This window comes from Pipistrellus hanaki, assembly GCF_964339955.1.
Source record: "Pipistrellus hanaki genome assembly, chromosome: 13".
Classification (NCBI taxonomy): Eukaryota; Metazoa; Chordata; class Mammalia; order Chiroptera; family Vespertilionidae; genus Pipistrellus; species Pipistrellus hanaki.
The window spans coordinates 36,107,052-36,124,137 of NC_140515.1; the positions used below are offsets into that span (position 1 = coordinate 36,107,052).

At 40.7% G+C, this 17,086-nt stretch overlaps 1 protein-coding gene across 6 annotated transcripts in view; it reads right to left on the bottom strand.

The window, feature by feature from the left end:
- Positions 1-17,086, bottom strand: part of TMEM108 (transmembrane protein 108) — a 381,245-nt gene that overhangs the window by 100,327 nt on the left and 263,832 nt on the right. For 4 of the 6 annotated variants that reach the window (XM_084902142.1, XM_084902141.1, XM_084902145.1 and 1 more), the window contains one exon: positions 11,492-11,577. In XM_084902142.1, coding sequence (XP_084758268.1) covers positions 11,492-11,531 — 40 coding nt within the window. In that variant the 5' untranslated portion in view covers positions 11,532-11,577. The remainder of the gene's footprint in view (positions 1-11,491; positions 11,578-17,086) is intronic. The other 2 variants (XM_084902143.1, XM_084902146.1) reach the window with 1 other exon arrangement.

Consider the following 17,086-nt stretch of genomic DNA (forward strand, 5'->3'; position numbering starts at 1 on the left):
ACAAAGCCACTGTTCTCAAAACAGCCTGGTACTGGCACAAGAACAGACATATAGATCAATGGAATCGAATTGAGAACCCAGATATCAACCCAAATCACTATGCTCAACTAATATTTGACAAAGGAGGCACGAATATACAATGGAGTCAAGACAGTTTCTTCAATAAATGGTGTTGGGAAAATTGGACAGACACATGCAAAAGAATGAAACTAGATCACCAACTTACACCATTCACAAAAATAAACTCAAAATGGATACAGGACTTAAACATCAGACGGGAAACCATAAAAATACTAGAAGCATCCACAGGCAGCAAAATCTCAGACGTATGCCAAAAGAACTTCTTCACTGATACTACCCCTAGGGCAATGGAAGCTAAAGAGAAAATAAACAAATGGGACTACATCAAAATAAAAAGCTTTTTTACAGCAAAAGAAACCATCAACAAAACAACAAGAAAGCCCACAGTGTGGGAGAACATATTTGCAAATGATACCACTGATAAAGGTTTAATCTCCAACATCTACAAACAGCTTATACAACTAAATAAAAGGAAGATAAATAATCCAATTAAAAAATGGGCAATGGACCTAAATAGAACATTTTCAAAAGAAGACAGAAGGAAGGCCAAAAGGCACATGAAAACATGCTCAAAGTCACTAATTGTCCAAGAGATGCAAATCAAAACAACAATGCGGTACCATCTCACACCTGTCAGAATGGCCAACATCAACAAATCAACAAACGACAAGTGTTGGCGAGGTTGCGGAGAAAAAGGAACCCTCGTGCACTGCTGGTGGGAATGCAGACTGGTGCAACCACTGTGGAGAACAGTGTGGAGTTTCCTCAAAAAACTGAAAATGGAACTCCCATTTGACCCAGTAATCCCACTCCTAGGAATATATCCCAAGAAACTAGAAACACCAATCAGAAAGGATATATGCACCCCTATGTTCATAGCAGCACAATCTACAATAGCCAGAATTTGGAAACAGCCTAAGTGTCCGTCAGCAGATGATTGGATCCAAAAACTTTGGTACATCTACACAATGGAATACTATGCGGCCATAAAAAATAAGGAATTCTCATCATTTGCAGCAAACTGGATGGAACTGGAGAACATCATGCTGAGTGAAATAAGCCAATCAATGAAAGAGAAACACCACATGACCTCACTCATTTGTGGATAACAAAGAGCATTATAAACTGATGAACCAAAAGATAGATATAGAGACAGTATATCAACAAGTAGACTGTCAAATTACAGCGGGGAGGGGAGGAAGATCTGGGGGAGATAATAGATCAACCGAAGGACTTTTATACATGCATATAAGTATAACCAATGGACACAAAACTCTGGGGAGGGAGGGGATGTGTAGGAGGGAGGGTGGGGGGCAAAAAAAAAAAATCAATAAAATATATTAAAAAAAAAAAATAAAGAAAAAAAATATTTATTTTGATTGTTGATACTATTACAGATGTCCCCTTTTCCCCTTACTTTGCCCATTTCCACCTAGCGCCCTGGCATCACCATACTGCTGTCGGTGTCTATAGACCTCGGGGGCATTATACTAAGTGCAATAAGTTAGACAGATCTTACTTACATGAGGAATCTAAAAAAAATCCAAAAAGCAAAAAACACAAAAACATACCCAAAATACTACACTCAGAAAGAGATCAGATTGTGGCTATTAGAGGTAAGGGTAGCAGGGTTGGGTGTGTTGTAGGGGAACTAGATGAAGGTGGTGAAAGGGTAAAAATGTCCTGTATAAATAAGTATTGGAGGATGTAATGTACAACATGATGATTATAGTTATCACTGCTGTATGGTATATTTGAAAACTATTCAGAGTTGTATAGCTGAAAAGTTCTCCTCACAAAAAAACCCACCCTTTTTATTTCTTTTTTGTTTAGTTTTGTTATCTATAATATATGAGAATATGAATATTACTAATCTTACATGGTAATACTAATTTTGCAATATTTGTAAGTCACGTACAAATTATGCTCTACACCTTAAACTTATGTATCGATAGTCCTATGTGTCAATCATATCTCAATAAAACTGAGAGAAAAAAACCCAGCAGAATAACTGAATAGTTTTCCAAAGATGACATACAAATGACCAACAAGTACAAGAACAGATGCTCAACATCACTAATCATCAAGGAAACCCAAATCAAAACCATAATGAGATATCATCTCAGACCTTTTAGAACAGCTGTCATAAAAAGTAAGAAATAGCCGAAACCGGTTTGGCTCAGTGGTAGAGCATCAGTCTGCGGACTGAAAGGTCCCAGGTTCGATTCCGGTCCAGGGCATGTACCTGGGTTGCGGGCACATCCCCAGTAGGGGGTGTGCAAGAGGCAGCTGGTCGATGTTTCTCTCTCATCGATGTTTCTAGCTCTCTATCTCTCTCCCTTCCTCTCTGTAAAAAATCAATAAAATATATTTTTTAAAAAAGAAAAAAAAAAGAAATAAGTGCTGGCAAGGATGTGGAGAAAAGAGAACCCCTGGGCACTGTTGGTGATCATGTAAATTGGTACAGCCACTAGGATCCCTTTTCTAATTCCTTATACTCCTATGTCTGCATTTCTTAATTCTGTGCTACTCTGAGACCCGAAGCTTTTTCAACATATTTTTATTACCTCTCTTCTGGGCCCCCTCACTGGGCCATATCATCCAGATTTGACATTAGAAATTAGAAAGCGACAGATATTTTCATTGGTCCCATGACCATAACTTGCTTTCCCCTCCCCCCCCCCCTCTTGAAATACTGTAACTATAGAAGGAAACGATCTAAGTTGAATGAGCTTGGCAGTAAGACATAGTAGCCCCTGAGCAATGAACCAGTGAGGATGTGAAAGAAAAGCAAGATGGGGCGGAGCAGGAGCTAGAGAAAAGGAGCCAGCTTCCTAGGTTGTCAGCAACAGTGCTGCTGCTGACAACCTAGGAAGTCCAATGGGGTGTATAAAGCCACCTGGCCTTCACCAGGACAGGTAATGAGAGCTCATTTGTGCAGCTTGGGAAATACCCAACGGCTCCAGACCAGGTCAGTTTCCCTGTCACAGCTCTGGGTGACCAGCCTGTCAAGGGCAGTCCCTCAGTGCTGAGGACTTACAGAAAACAGAATCCAGTTCCCTAGTGGAAGATGCTGACAGGTGTGCAGTAGGCAATCCTGAGGTAGATTTCTGGCAGGGCTCTCATGCCCACAGGAAATGAGTGCCAGGGGGAGAAATCAAGGCAGAGGTCCAAGCAGGGTTAGGGAAGACACAGCAAGGCATGAGGGGGACAGCTGGCTGCTGTAGGACCCAGGAGGTGGCAGTAAACCATCGGTTTCTGTCTTTCATACTCAAGAGTATTCCCTACTCTCATTTCCCACTACAACTCCTTCAAAGCGTTTCTATAATTAACCGAGTGTGAGAGAAACCATTTAAGGGCCAACACTCCCTGCCCTTTGCTGCTCTGAAGCTGCCCCATTGTTTGACATATTTATTTACCTCCCGGATTCCTCCGATGCAGGCTGTCCCATGACTGTCTCTGCCTCCTATCACATTGGCTGGAACGAGATTTAAGTGCCGTGACTAGAATATCAGACTTGACACAAATTGTTCATGTTTCATTTGGCAGTGTGAAGGAGATGTCACTGTTATCATGTTTCCTATCTGGCCTTTTCCACTTCTACCCTCCCACATCCAGCTGGTACCCAGAGTAAACTACTGGAAGAGGAAACCTCTCTTATCATCTGGTGGCCTGGTTAGCAGCCACCCAAGGGTAGCAGCCTTCAATCAGCAGAGGGGTGGGCACAGAATTTTTTGAGGGCTAGATAAAGACAAATTTAATTCAAGAAACAAGCGGGATGTATACTGGGAGCCAGATTTCTTTTCCCATCCCTTTTCACAGTTGCTATAATAATCTAAGACTTCTAAAAATATAGCCATAAGGATGGCACAACCAGAGCTTGCTAACTCAAAAATAATGAGGCTAAACGAACTACAGATTCGTCGGCTTATGAAAGGAATGGCCTATTGCCTTAATGGGTTGTAACACTCCTTTTCACAAATATTCCACAGCCTATATCTGACTTGGGAGAAAAACTCTCTCTTTAAAAAAATTATTTTTTATTGATTTCAGAGGGAAGAAGAGGGACAGAGATAGAAACATCAATGATGAGAATCACTGATTGGCTGTTTCCTACATGCCCCACAATGGGGATCGAACCTGCAATCTGGGCATATGCCCTGGCTGGGAAGAAATGTGACCTCCTGGTTCATAGCTTGGTGCTCAACTATTGAGCCACACTGGCTGGGCAAAACCTGTCTTTATCCTGCTACTGGTTTTATTTCTTTAAACAGACATAGGGGTGGGGGCAGGGAGAACAAAAATACCAACCACCAGAGCTGCTAAAACCAGATGAGACATATTGCAAGAGCAAGGCTGGAATAGTTCACTAACTGAAGATGAAAAACTTCAAGAAGAAACACACAATTGATGGCACAACCAGCCTAGCTAGTAAGTCACAAGGACTGTGGCTCAGGTAAAATATGGGGGCGGTGGGACTCTGGAAAGGACATTAGACATGGAGTAAAAAGACCTGGATCCAAGTTCCTTGTAGGATTTGTGTTCTTTGAGTTTCCATTTCCTTAATGGTAACATGGTTATAAAAATTACACCTGTCGACAGGGTTGTCAGGATGACTAAATCGCATCTGAGATGTGAAAACACTATGAAGTACAAAGGCTTATTTTCACCAGTCTCCTTTGGTTGTAGTGCTGGTTATGGGGACTAATCACGACCTCTCTCCAACTTTGGGACCAACTGAAATGTACATAGAAGAATCAGAAGTTGGATCAAAAGTCATCATTATTACTAGTGATGTTGGATTCAAGAACGTGGTTTGACCTGTTGCTTCTTACAATAGCCTGTAACATACTATCTTCTTTTCATCTTCTGTACCTGACTTCTTGATTACACTAGAAGCTTCTAGAAAGCAGAGATTATGTTTTCCATCGCTTTCTATCACCAGAATTTTCCACAGTGCCATAGAGGCAGCAGGTCACACTGTCTGGCAACCACATAATTAATCATGTTTGTATTCTAGTCTCTGTGTGAAGGTTGAGAGCTCTTGGGTTCTTCTTGGATTCTGGCCTGGATTCTTGGATCCAGTATCACATTTGTAAAGGCAATGATTAAGTGTTTCAGAAAACTCTCAGAGAAGTCTTATTATAAAGCCAATATGAAGTTGCTGGGGGGAAAAAAAAATCCCCTTTCTTCTTTTAAAAAACTCTGCTCAAACTTCTCTTATTCAGAACAATCTTCAGAGTTTTATCAGATCGTAATAAGCTAGAAACTTCCCTATTAGATTAGTCTCCATTGGATGAGGTTTAAGTGTATTAATGGGGATTCCATTGAACTGAAACCTGGGTGAGGACATGCTAGACTATCTTTCACATTTCTTTTTTTAAACTTTTAAGCAGGATTTGCTAATAGAACAACAAAAGAAATAAGTTAACTGAGGACAGTAGTGAAAAACAGCCATGATTGGAAGGTATTGTATTTTACAACTTATAAAATGTTTTCATACCCTTTTGACTTAACTCTCAACAATCCTCAAGGTAGATGTTTATACTCTTCATCTGTGCACTGGAGTTAAGGAAGATGAAACAGTTCTGGGAGGTCAAGGACTCTGTACAGTCACATAACTATTAAGAGAAGTGAGAGCCCAAAATGCATTCTTTAAATCCAAACATCACATGTCTTAGCAAAACTATATTCCTCTAGACATTGGAAGTTACTCATTAAGAGTTAACATTTAAATTTGCATTCCTCAACAGCTCTAAGTGGGAGCATGACTACTCTCCGAATGTACCCGGAAGTCATAAAACTAAGTTTCTTTAAAATATTTTATTCTTCAGTCTTCACTGGCATTGCTTCAATAAGAATGTCTATTAAGGTTTGTTTAATCGGCACAAGAGTTGTTGACTCAAGCAAATTAAAAAAATTACAACTTAAAATGTAAAAGACATTAAATCAACATGCCTAAACTTCCTGGGTTAATGTCACATTTCAAAGTGTCACTTCCTTAATTTTGATGTGTGGATGACTTATCCTTCAGAACCAGAGACCTGTTCTCCCTAGAGAACATTTGCAAATCTTTTCATAATGAACAAAAAAAATCCAGCTTCAAATTCTTGATTTGCAAACGAATTATCTAGCATAAAGTAAGAAATAGTTATATAAAATCAAAATCTAAAGGGGGCCACTGCAGTGACTAGCCAAAAGCCACACTACGCTTTCCCTTTGCTTTTAGCCCTAGCTAGTCCATGCCTAGCACTCTTTTCATCCTTAAAACAGAATAAAGACTAAGTCCCAGTAACATGAAACCTCAAGTTCCAATAGTTTCTAACCCTACAACAATGTGATTCTATAGGTTTCCTCCCTGACATCCATCCTCTAACTTCCTCAGTCAACCTGGTTTTGTTCCAAGATTCACTTCATCACCAGGCACTTAAGTGACTCAGGGATGCTGACAGCATCTCCTGACCCAGAGTAGCCCTTCATAAATCCAAGACAGTGATTCTCATGTCACTGAATTGGGCTTAGTGGTCCCTGGACTAAAGCCTCAGCATCACTGGAATCTCATAAAGGCAAATGATTTCCTCCCCATATCTATGGAATTGGAAACTCTGGGGCAGGGCCCAGCAATCTGTATTTAAACAAGCCTTCCAGGTGATTCTGTGGGACGATGAAGCTTTAAACAACTGCTCTAAGCCAGTGATTCTCAACACTGGTTGCACATTAGAATCATTGATGTCCAGGCCCCACACAACCCACCTCCCCACAAGATTCTGGTTTAACTGATCTGGATTGGGGTCTGGCCAGGCAAGGGAATTTGCTGAAAGCTCCCAGGGGATTCTGGTGTACAGGCAGGTTTGAGAAACACTGATGAAAGCCAATCAGTGTAATCCAGTCTAAAAAACTAAATTGCACTGTCAATGAAACGGATGCTTCCATTTCCATAATCTGACAGAAGACCAACGTGTCATTACCATTATTATAGCCATTGGTGGTTCCAAGAGAGAACTGCAGGCGGATGAACTGCTCTCTGCCACTAAATGGAGCAGAAAGCTCCTTTATTTTCTCAAGAGCAGCGTTGTTAGTATTATAGTATCAGGAGCGATGGATTTGCAAGCGGTGGTGCGTAAATAGTCCAACAGCTGCTTAACAGGGGAGGCCCCCTCAGTTGGTATGCTTTGTATGGAAAAGGGTGAAAATCACTTGGGAAGAATTAGTAGTCAGCCAGGATATGAACTCATGCAATCTTAATCCAGAATCCAAGCCCTTAACTGTGGCTGACACATGGTCTCCTTTATGGAGGTTAGGACAAGGGAACAAGGGTGTTGTGAACAAGGGAAGGGAAGATACCTTCATGCCAGAGGAGGAGGAGAAGAGCCCTCATTTCATATACATACACAAGACAATGTCTTTATGATTGCCTGTAACATCTAAAAGAACCCACAATTCTTTTTGTTTTGTTTAGTTTTGTTAATTCTCACTGGAGGATATTTTCTCCATTGATATTCAGAGAGAGTGGAAGAGACACACAGAGAGAAATCTTGATGAGAGACACACATCAATTGATTGCCTCCTGCAAAGCACCCTGACTGGCACCGAGGTATGTGCCCTTGACTGTCTGTGGACCAACGCTTTACCCACTGAGCCAAACCAGCAAGGGCAAGAACCTATGTTTCTGAAGTCAACAATTTGTTTAGACCTAACTACTATGTCAGTTACAATTTATAACAACTCTTCCTCCTTAACCTCAGAGAAAATGTCCTCTCACTTACCGGGAGAAATCAACCGTGACGATAGACTACATGAGCACACTTTATTTAGTGACAGCCCAGCTACTCAGATCTCTCTCCAGCTTCCAACGGGAAGCTCTCTTGTAACATAGGGCCTTCCTGGGGTGGGAGCTGGGAATACAGATGGGTTTGCTGAAACTTGGCCCAAAAGCAGAATTTCGTGGCAGGAGCTCAGGGACTATGTAACCCAGTTAGCCATAATCCATCCTAGTAATTCTCTATTTTATCCATATATGTGTTTCCACATTGTAAGATGTAATTGATGGTTTGTGCTAGTTTTATAGTTCAAGCAGCATTTTTTCCTTCTTCAGTGGTTCATAAATAACAGTGTATCTTACAATGAATAAAATTGTAGATTGACAAAATATGGTAATTACATTAAACATATATTGAATCCCACTATAGTTCCAGGTGTAGATTAGGCTAGAGATAGGGGAATGAATGAAATGGAGTCCCTAAACCCAAGCAGCTGGAAGAAGGAGAAACAAGTACATGCGGACCCAGAGCTAAATATTTTGTGGGGGATGAAATGCCTGCTGTGGTGGCTGGAGCACACTGTGGGCATCCACTAGGTCAGTGGTCGGCAAACTGCGGCTCGTAAGCCACGGTTTGCCGCTCTGTTGACTAATGAGTTTGCTGACCACTGGGATAGGGCTTTAATCACATGAAACAAGAACAGCCTGTAATTATTGAAATCAAGAGTCTAGGTCAATAGTTGGCAAAGTCATTAGTCAACAGAGCGGTAAACCTCAGCTCACGAGCCACAGTTTGCCGACCACTGCACTAGGTAAAGTGGGGTGTGGTAGGGGGTAGGGGCATAAAGGAGAGAGGTGGTGAGAGATGAGGTGCCAGACAGAAAGAAAAGATAGGCATGAACAAGGAGGTCAGAAAGACCTGCGTGTGAATTCCAGCTTCATCACTCACTACTGGGTCACCATGGGCCAGTCTTTAACCTACTCATTGGTAACACTTCTTTATCTTAAAACAGGTACCTTTAAGATAAATGAGAAGATGCAGGGAAACTGATCAGTAGATGTCTGTGAACACAGCAGGTACTCAAGAGGGTGAGGATTCTCTGGTGATTATGACACATGAACTGGCTCAAGTCCACTAGTAAGTAAGTGCTTGCTTGTTTGTTTTTAACAGATACTCTCTATGGTAAACTAACGGTGACTACAAATTCTTACTAATTTCCCCGTAGAGAGGTGGAGTCCAATCCTGCACCCCTTGAACCAGGATTCGTCTTAGTGACTTCCTTGACCAACACAATGTGGCTGAAGCACTGTCTTGGGATTTCTAAGCCTAATGCATATGAAGTCCTGCAGGTTTTGCCCTGGCCTCATAGCCGTGAGCTGCCATGTAGGAGGAAGTCTGTACACCCTGGGGCCACTGGGCTGTGAGGAAGCCCCACTGTGTCATGTGAAAAGGCCTCAGGGGAAAATAAATGTCGGGCCAGCCCCAGCTGTTCCAGTCTCCAGCTGCTGGAGTTATTCCAGCCCAGATCCGAGACACTGGAGTCTCTGCCAACCCCTGCCCAAATTGCACATTCGTGAGCAAAATAAATGTCTGTTATTGCTTTAAGATACAAAGTTTTGAGGTGGTTTGTTATGCAACAAAAGATAATCAGAACACTCTCTTTATCAGCCCCCCCCCCCCCCCACACACACACTCAAAATTAAAAACATCAGTTTGCTGAGTTATATTAAGTCACATATTAAATTTATGTTGGTTCTGTTGTTCTCAAGTCTATTTTAGACACTGAAAAACATTTTGTTTGTGGACATTGTTAATCTAGGCATGACTTACTAATTGGTTGACCAATGATATAAGTGAGCTATTATGTGTGTATGCGTGTGCATGCATAGCAGATATTTTCCTAAATATCCAATTCCTCTCATGAGAAAAAAATGCTACAATTAACAGTCCTTCATCTCAATGAGCTTGTGAAAATCATGCTCTGAAGTCATACTAATTGAATCTAATGCCTGAGTGCTCCACCCTCCCAGCTCTGTACAAAGCTGGGCTCTAGCCCACAGCCGGCTACCCAGTATTCAGAGCAGCTTATCGAAGGCCACTATCTACCTTCCTCCTAACCAGTAGGAAACTGCCTACAATACTCTGGGCTGCTTGTATTGCTAGGCGAGTTTGCAAGGAAAGTGTTAAGGCAGAGTAGATTTATGCAGCGATCCAAATAATCTTTGAGGAAACCCCTTCAGGTTTTGCATATGCTCTTCTTTGAAAGGGCCTTGTGATAGCATAAGACTCGACTCAAACCATGGAATACTCATTTTATGCCGTTCAAATAATATTGGACCTTATAATATTATGCAAACTTTGGGGCATATAATCAGCATAGGTGAAAAACATTTTGCTGCCTCCCAAATTGACTATCCTCTTTTCCATTTCTGGTTCTTCTGTCTGCAAAGCCTGTCTTCCCTTCGTGTGTGTGTGTGTGTGTGTGTGTGTGTGTGTGTGTGTGTGTATAATCTTATTTATCCTTCAGATGTCCCCTCTCCCAGCAAAGCAGAATTAATCATTCCTTGATGACATTGCGTCTTCAATCTGTAAAGCCTTTTCTTTAACAAGAAAGCTTATCATTAAAAATAAAGAGAAGCAACAATAAACCCACAGTCCTATGGAATACATGGAGAAAGGACTTAAGAGTCCCTATAACTCTTGGCGACAATCCACCAGGCTGAAAATGGGTTGACGTGATCTGTGTTTCAGGGATTATAATTCAGCAGCAAAAATGAGTTGATTAAAATACCATCCAGAATGCTGTCTGTAGATAAAGTGCTTTGAACTGGGGAGCAATATAACCTGAATTGCTAAATTCTAAGGGCTGACTGGTGATTTGCATCTCAATCTCTTTTCATGCTATTTTCTTGGCAAAAGTTAATAAGGAGCCACTCAGCCTAAGAAAGATAGGCCCTCTATTTACCTCGGCAAGAACCAGACAAACACAGTGAATTCCAGCTTTCCCCAACTCAATGGCTTTTGTTTGACCTGGAGTGGGTCATTCTGAACATCAAACCCACCAACTGGAATTGGTTTTTACATTCATTCATTAACGATTCCAGTCTCAAAGGCTAGACAGGCACCAAGTAGCACCTGGCACTTTGTCGCACAACCCACGAGACACAAGAGCAACACGCAGAGAGTAATAATTGAATACTTTTCACTCTGTCACCAAACTTAAAGAAATTACATTTTCAACACTCATTATTTAAGAACATGCATAACTATGCAAAACATTCCAAGCCAAAGGCTGTGCAGATACTAAGTCCATAAAACACAGACTACCATTCCCTCTCCATGGGAAACTTACAGAGGGTCACACTGGAACACCCTTTATTCTACCACAAAAACAGGAGCAATAGTGTTTTTAACACTCATTCTTGAGTTAACTACGCTGAACATGTCAATTTAGAATTATTGTAACAGAATCTGAATTACAATGGATACCCAAGGCAATAGAGTAACTTAGATGAAGCAGAGGGAAAATTCACTGTCCTCTCTCATTGACCAAACCCTGGTCTTCCTCCAGAAAGTGTATAAGTTTCTGGCACTCGATAAACAATAACATTGGTATATTCTAGGAGAGAAGAAAGGCGACATCAACTTACTTAACAGTTGGCAATAGAGGGCCTGTAAACTTCTCTTCATGGTATCATCTGGTCCTGCTTGTCCTCCAGTTTATTCATGATTCTGTCTGGGAAATTGGAAGAAGACAGCTGTTACATCAAGTCAATAATCGGAAAGAACTTCACATGAACCTAGTTGTAAAGGCTAAAACACCTGCCTCTGAAGAGGACACATTCTCGGACTGGATACACCATAGTTTAATTGACAACAGCATATGTTATAAAACTCCCAGTTAGCCAATTGGTCAAATCCTGAGACTATGCACACCACTGAAGGAAAATTATATGGGTAACTAGAGAGTAAGAATCAGACTTTGGAGCTTTCGAGGCTTCCAATTAATCTCCCCAAATCTCCTGAAATAAGAGAAACAAAAAATCTCTTTTAAAAAATATTTTTATTGATTTCAGAGAGGAAACGAGAGGTAAAGAGAGATAGAAACATCAATTGAATTAATGATTGGCTGCTTCCTGTACACACCCTACTGGGGATTCACGCAACTGCAATCAGGGCATGTGGCCTGACCTGGAATTGAACGATGACCTCCTTGATCATAGGTTGGCACTCAACCATTGAGCCACACAGACTGGGAGAAACAAGAAATTTCTAATCTCATTTCCACTATGGTGTTCAACAAACAACCCAAAAGTCTTTTGATTGAAATTTATATCAAACAACTTTTCTGTTATTTTCTGTTACAAAAGATACCTCTAATACAGAATATTTGGAAAATATAGCTAAACAGAAAGTATAGGTAAAAAGATACAAGAACATACAAATGATCTATCTCTTCAGCCTTTCTATTGGCCATTTCCATTTATGTATTATACTGTATATGCTAAGTTTATCTCCCTGTAACTATTACTTTACTAGTTTATTTTAAATTGCACACAGCATTACTTTAAGTAAATTCCTAGAAATGGAATCACAAGGACACAACTTATAGCTTTTGAAATATGTTGCCAAATTGACATTCATCAATATCAGTATCTGAGAATATCCATTAGATTACAACTTACCCAATGAGAAAATTTTATAATTTCTTTCCATCTTTGCCAAGGAAATAGGCAAATGTTCTGTCGCATTGCTTTAGTTTGTATTTTATGTATTTACTAGAGGCCTGGTGCACGAAATTTGTGCCTGGGGGCGGTGTGTGTGTCCCTCAGCCCAGCCTGCACCCTCTCCAATAGGAACCCCTCAAGGGATGTCCAACTGCCCATTTAAGCCCCTAACCGCTTCTGCCCACCAGCCTGATCACCCCCTAACCACTCCCCGTCAGCCTGATTGATGCCTAACTGTTGGCCTGTCAGCCTGATTGCCCCTAACTGCCCCCTCCCCCCCACACAGGCCTGGTCACCCCCAACTGCCCTCGCCTGCAGGCCTGGTCCCCCACAACTGCCCTCCCCTGTTGGCCTGATTGCCCACAACTGCCCTCCCTTGCAGGCCATCTTGTGGTGGCCATCTTGTGCCCACATGGAGGCAGACATCTTTGACCACATAGAGGCAGCCATCTTGTGTGTTGGAGTGACCTTCAATTTGCATATTACTCTTTTATTAGATGGGATAGAGGCCTGGTACACGAATGGGGGCCGGCTGGTTTGCCCTGAAGGATATCCGGGATCAGGGTGGGGGTTCCCTTGAGGCATGGGGTGGCCTGGGCGAGGGGCCTGTGGTGGTTTACAAGCTGGCCACACCCCCTGGTGACCCAAGCAGAGGCCCTGGTATTATTTATTATTTATCTTCTATAACTGATACTTTGTAGCCTTGAGCGGAGGCCAGGGCCGGTCAGAGTGGGCAGGAAGCTTGGCTTCCTCCATTACTGGGGAAACCCAAGCCTCCTACTCGCTCCATGGCTGCAGCCATCTTGGTTGGGTTAATTTGCATACTCTCTCCTGATTGGCTGGAGGGCATAGTTTGTGGGTGTAGGGGAGGCACAGTCAATTTGCATGTTTCTCTTTTATTAGTATAGATTAGAGGCCTGGTGCATGAAATTCATGCATTGCTGGGCTGGGGGGGGGGGGGGGATCCCTTATTTTACTACATTCCAGAAAAATAATCATTGGTATTGTAGTTGGAATTATCTTCTATTTGCTTTATTACTTTAAGAGAGACCTGATCTCTTCAGAATCGGAGTGTGGTAAGGAGAAAAGAAATGATATTTTAGACTGTTGCTCCAGAGATCAGAATTCTTCTCAGAGGTGAGAAGTGCTATTATTTTGGAGGGGGTGTGGTATAGTTCAATGACTTCTTTGCTTAGGAAAACTGAAGTTTCCAGAGCCCCTGGTGTCATCTGGATGAGTAAGAGGAGAGAAAGAGATAGTTAAGCTCCTCTCCATTATAAAATAACAGGAGGTTTGAGTTCCCAAAAGCTATGAAGGAGGGGTTAAGTGATTCAGAAATCAGAGAGGCTGAGATGATAAATGATGTTAAGAGGCAGAAAAAAGGCAATTCTAGAAAACAGCAGCTGGTGGGAGCTAAGAATAAAGGGTAAAGTGAGAATTTCTCCACAGGAAATGACCCACAAACTTTAAGATGTGTAAAACTTAATTTTTCTTTGTGTCTTTTTTATGCTTTTTGTATTTATGTACTCTGCCTTCGTTCTCCTCCACAATGCTTATTCACCACTAGCACCCTTAAAACTTCAGAAAAAGTCTTATACAAAATAGTCCTGTATTGGTGGTGCTCAGCTAGGCATGAAAGAAAAAACACTATAGCCCAAAACAAGGGTGACCAGAAACAGAAGTAGGAGCCGCTGGCGTCCAAGCAGTGGTTAGTAGACATCTACAGAGGGCTTAGGACATGCTAAGTACTCATAAATGTACAGTGATTAAATACATGGATAAATGAATGACCAAGTAACAGGAGAGCAGAGAAATAGTTTAGTTTGTATTGATCAAGGAGAACATCTCTCGCCCCTCGATCATCTCTGGAAGTTCTTAGGGATTTTTGAGAAACTGTTCCACTTTCTACAAGGCGTGGCTTAGGGCCATTTTATTCACATGTCAAGAAAAGACTAAGACCATATATACCTGGGACACTTGGGATCATCTGGGTTACATAGGGCCAGTGGTCGGCAAACTCATTAGTCAACAGAGCCAAATATCAACAGTACAATGATTGAAATTTCTTTTGAGAGCCAAATTTTTTAACTTAAACTTCTTCTAATGCCACTTCTTCAAAATAGACTCGCCCAGGCCATGGTATTTTGTGGAAGAGCCACACTCAGGGGGCCACAGCCCAACTATAAGCAACACATGGCCTTGGATACATTCAAAACTATGTTTATTTAGGCCTTGCTGTGGAGTTTTGCAGTGTTTTTCCTTCATTTAAGCTCTATGGTCTTGTTGAGTTAATTCCTAGGCACTTTATATTTATTCATTTTGCCTCTGTAATGGTCTTTCTGTTCCATTATATTTCCTAATTGCCTCTACATGAAAATGACTAAGTTTTTATATATTCATTTTATGACCTAACTGAACGCACTCACTGTTATAATGATGGTTTCTCGGCTGATTCTCTTGGGTCAATTGTGCTGCCTCGGATGGATGAGAGCCACAAGGAGATCCCATCAAAAGCCTCTTTTTAACTGTGTAGTTGAAAACATTAATTGTATCGAGTGCCTCAGGGAATAATTTAGGAGCTTCGAGGATGACAACTAATTTCTGGAATGAAATCTTAAGGAAATACGGAGTTTTACAGCCAAAAGGCTGAATAAAAGCAAAAAGAAAGAGGAAGGTGATGAAAACATCTGACTAACCACGCAAAGACAGTAGCACAGGTACTCACTGATTATTAGCTCAGGAGAGACAAGGGGTGCAAGTAACCTGAACCCTTCTCTCCCTAAAGAGAGCAAGCCTAATAGAAGGCTGCCTCTCCCATTGGCTTCAGTGGGACATTACATCCATTCCATTGGCTCAGGAGAAAATTTATCTTTTGCAGGCTACTGAAAATGTTCCAATTAAAAGCGTCCATTTAGCAACGAAAAAGCAGTAGAAAGCCAAAAGAAAAGTCTGATATTTGACATACAAATTGACTTGAAATGACAAGTTTATTGAGAAAAAAGTATGAAAGAATAGTTAGAAAAATCCTGGAAAACAAAACCAAAAAAACTCGCAACAAGATGGGGTGAGGGAGGAAAGAGCTGCCAGCCCTACCAGACATAACATACTCTAAAACCTCTATAATTAAAACAATTTGATGCTGACACATGAATAGACCCATTTTTTTATGGAAATTTAGGATATGATAAAGGCAGTATATCAAATCAGTGGGCAAAACCATAAACCTTTAAATACACATTGTTGAGAGAATGGCACACTAATGTGGAAAAAAGATAACTGTTCTCATTCCAAATACCAGGCACCAATGTAAGTTCCAAATGGGCCAGAAATTTAAATGAAAAAACAGTAAAGAAAAGAATATGGGTAAATTCTTCTATTACTTGGGAATAGAGAACCTTTGCTAACTTGGAATCAAAGTTTGAAGCAAAAAGAAAAATGATAAACTCTAGTACATAAAATGTTATAGAAGTAAAAAATACAATTAAGAAAAAATACAAATAAACTAGAAAAATGTTCAACGTATAACAAGCAAAGAGTTAATATCCCTAATTTTCTGTAACTCAAATCAATACTTCTGGTGCTTTAGCAATCATTTGCAGAGATATGCAGGGTGGAGAAAAATTTGAGTTGTCCAACATGCCATGTTCCCAGTTGAAGTCAAACAAGGCAATGTTATTCTCTTATTTCAGATTTTACACTGTGAACAAGTATCCTTTCTCCTGGCTCTTTAGTGCCATGCTTTCAGTATTTTTGTGCTTTTTGAAATGGCCCCCAAACACAGTGCTGAAGTGCTGTTTAGTGTTCGTAAGTGACAGAAGACAGTGATGGGCCTTAGCCAAAATGCATTTCTTAGATAACATTTGAACTCCAGGCATGTTATAATGTTGTTGGCCTGGAGTTCAAAGTTACTGAATCAATATATATATATATATATATATATATATATATATATATATATATAAATAATGTATCTTTAAACAAAACATATAAAACAAGATTATGTATTGATTAGTTGACAGAAATATGACCAACAATCTAGGCCAAAAATCCAGGCCAACAGTATGAACAAAGCAGAACAATGGCTATCATCTCCTTAGGACAAAGGAAGATTTGATTAACCCGATGGCCAATATACCTTAGAGCAGCGTTTTTCAACCGCTGTTCCGTGGCACACTAGTGTGCCGCGAGATGTTGCCTGGTGTGCCGTAGGTGCAGACAAGACAAGAATTTTATAATTTTTCACTATTTTGTTTACTTAATATTTCATAATAAAGTAATTATAAAATACTTTCTTTGTGTTTATTTGATTCCTATTCAAGAGAATTACTTTATATATAGTCAATATAGGCACAGAGTTAAATTTTTTAACATTTTCTAATGGTGGTGTGCCTCGTGATTTTTTTCATGAAACAAGTGTGCCTTTGCCCAAAAAAGGTTGAAAAACACTGCCTTAGAGATGCCCACCAAGAAAATGAGGGGAAGAGGAGCAGGAGAAGTGACATATCCGCCAACATCACA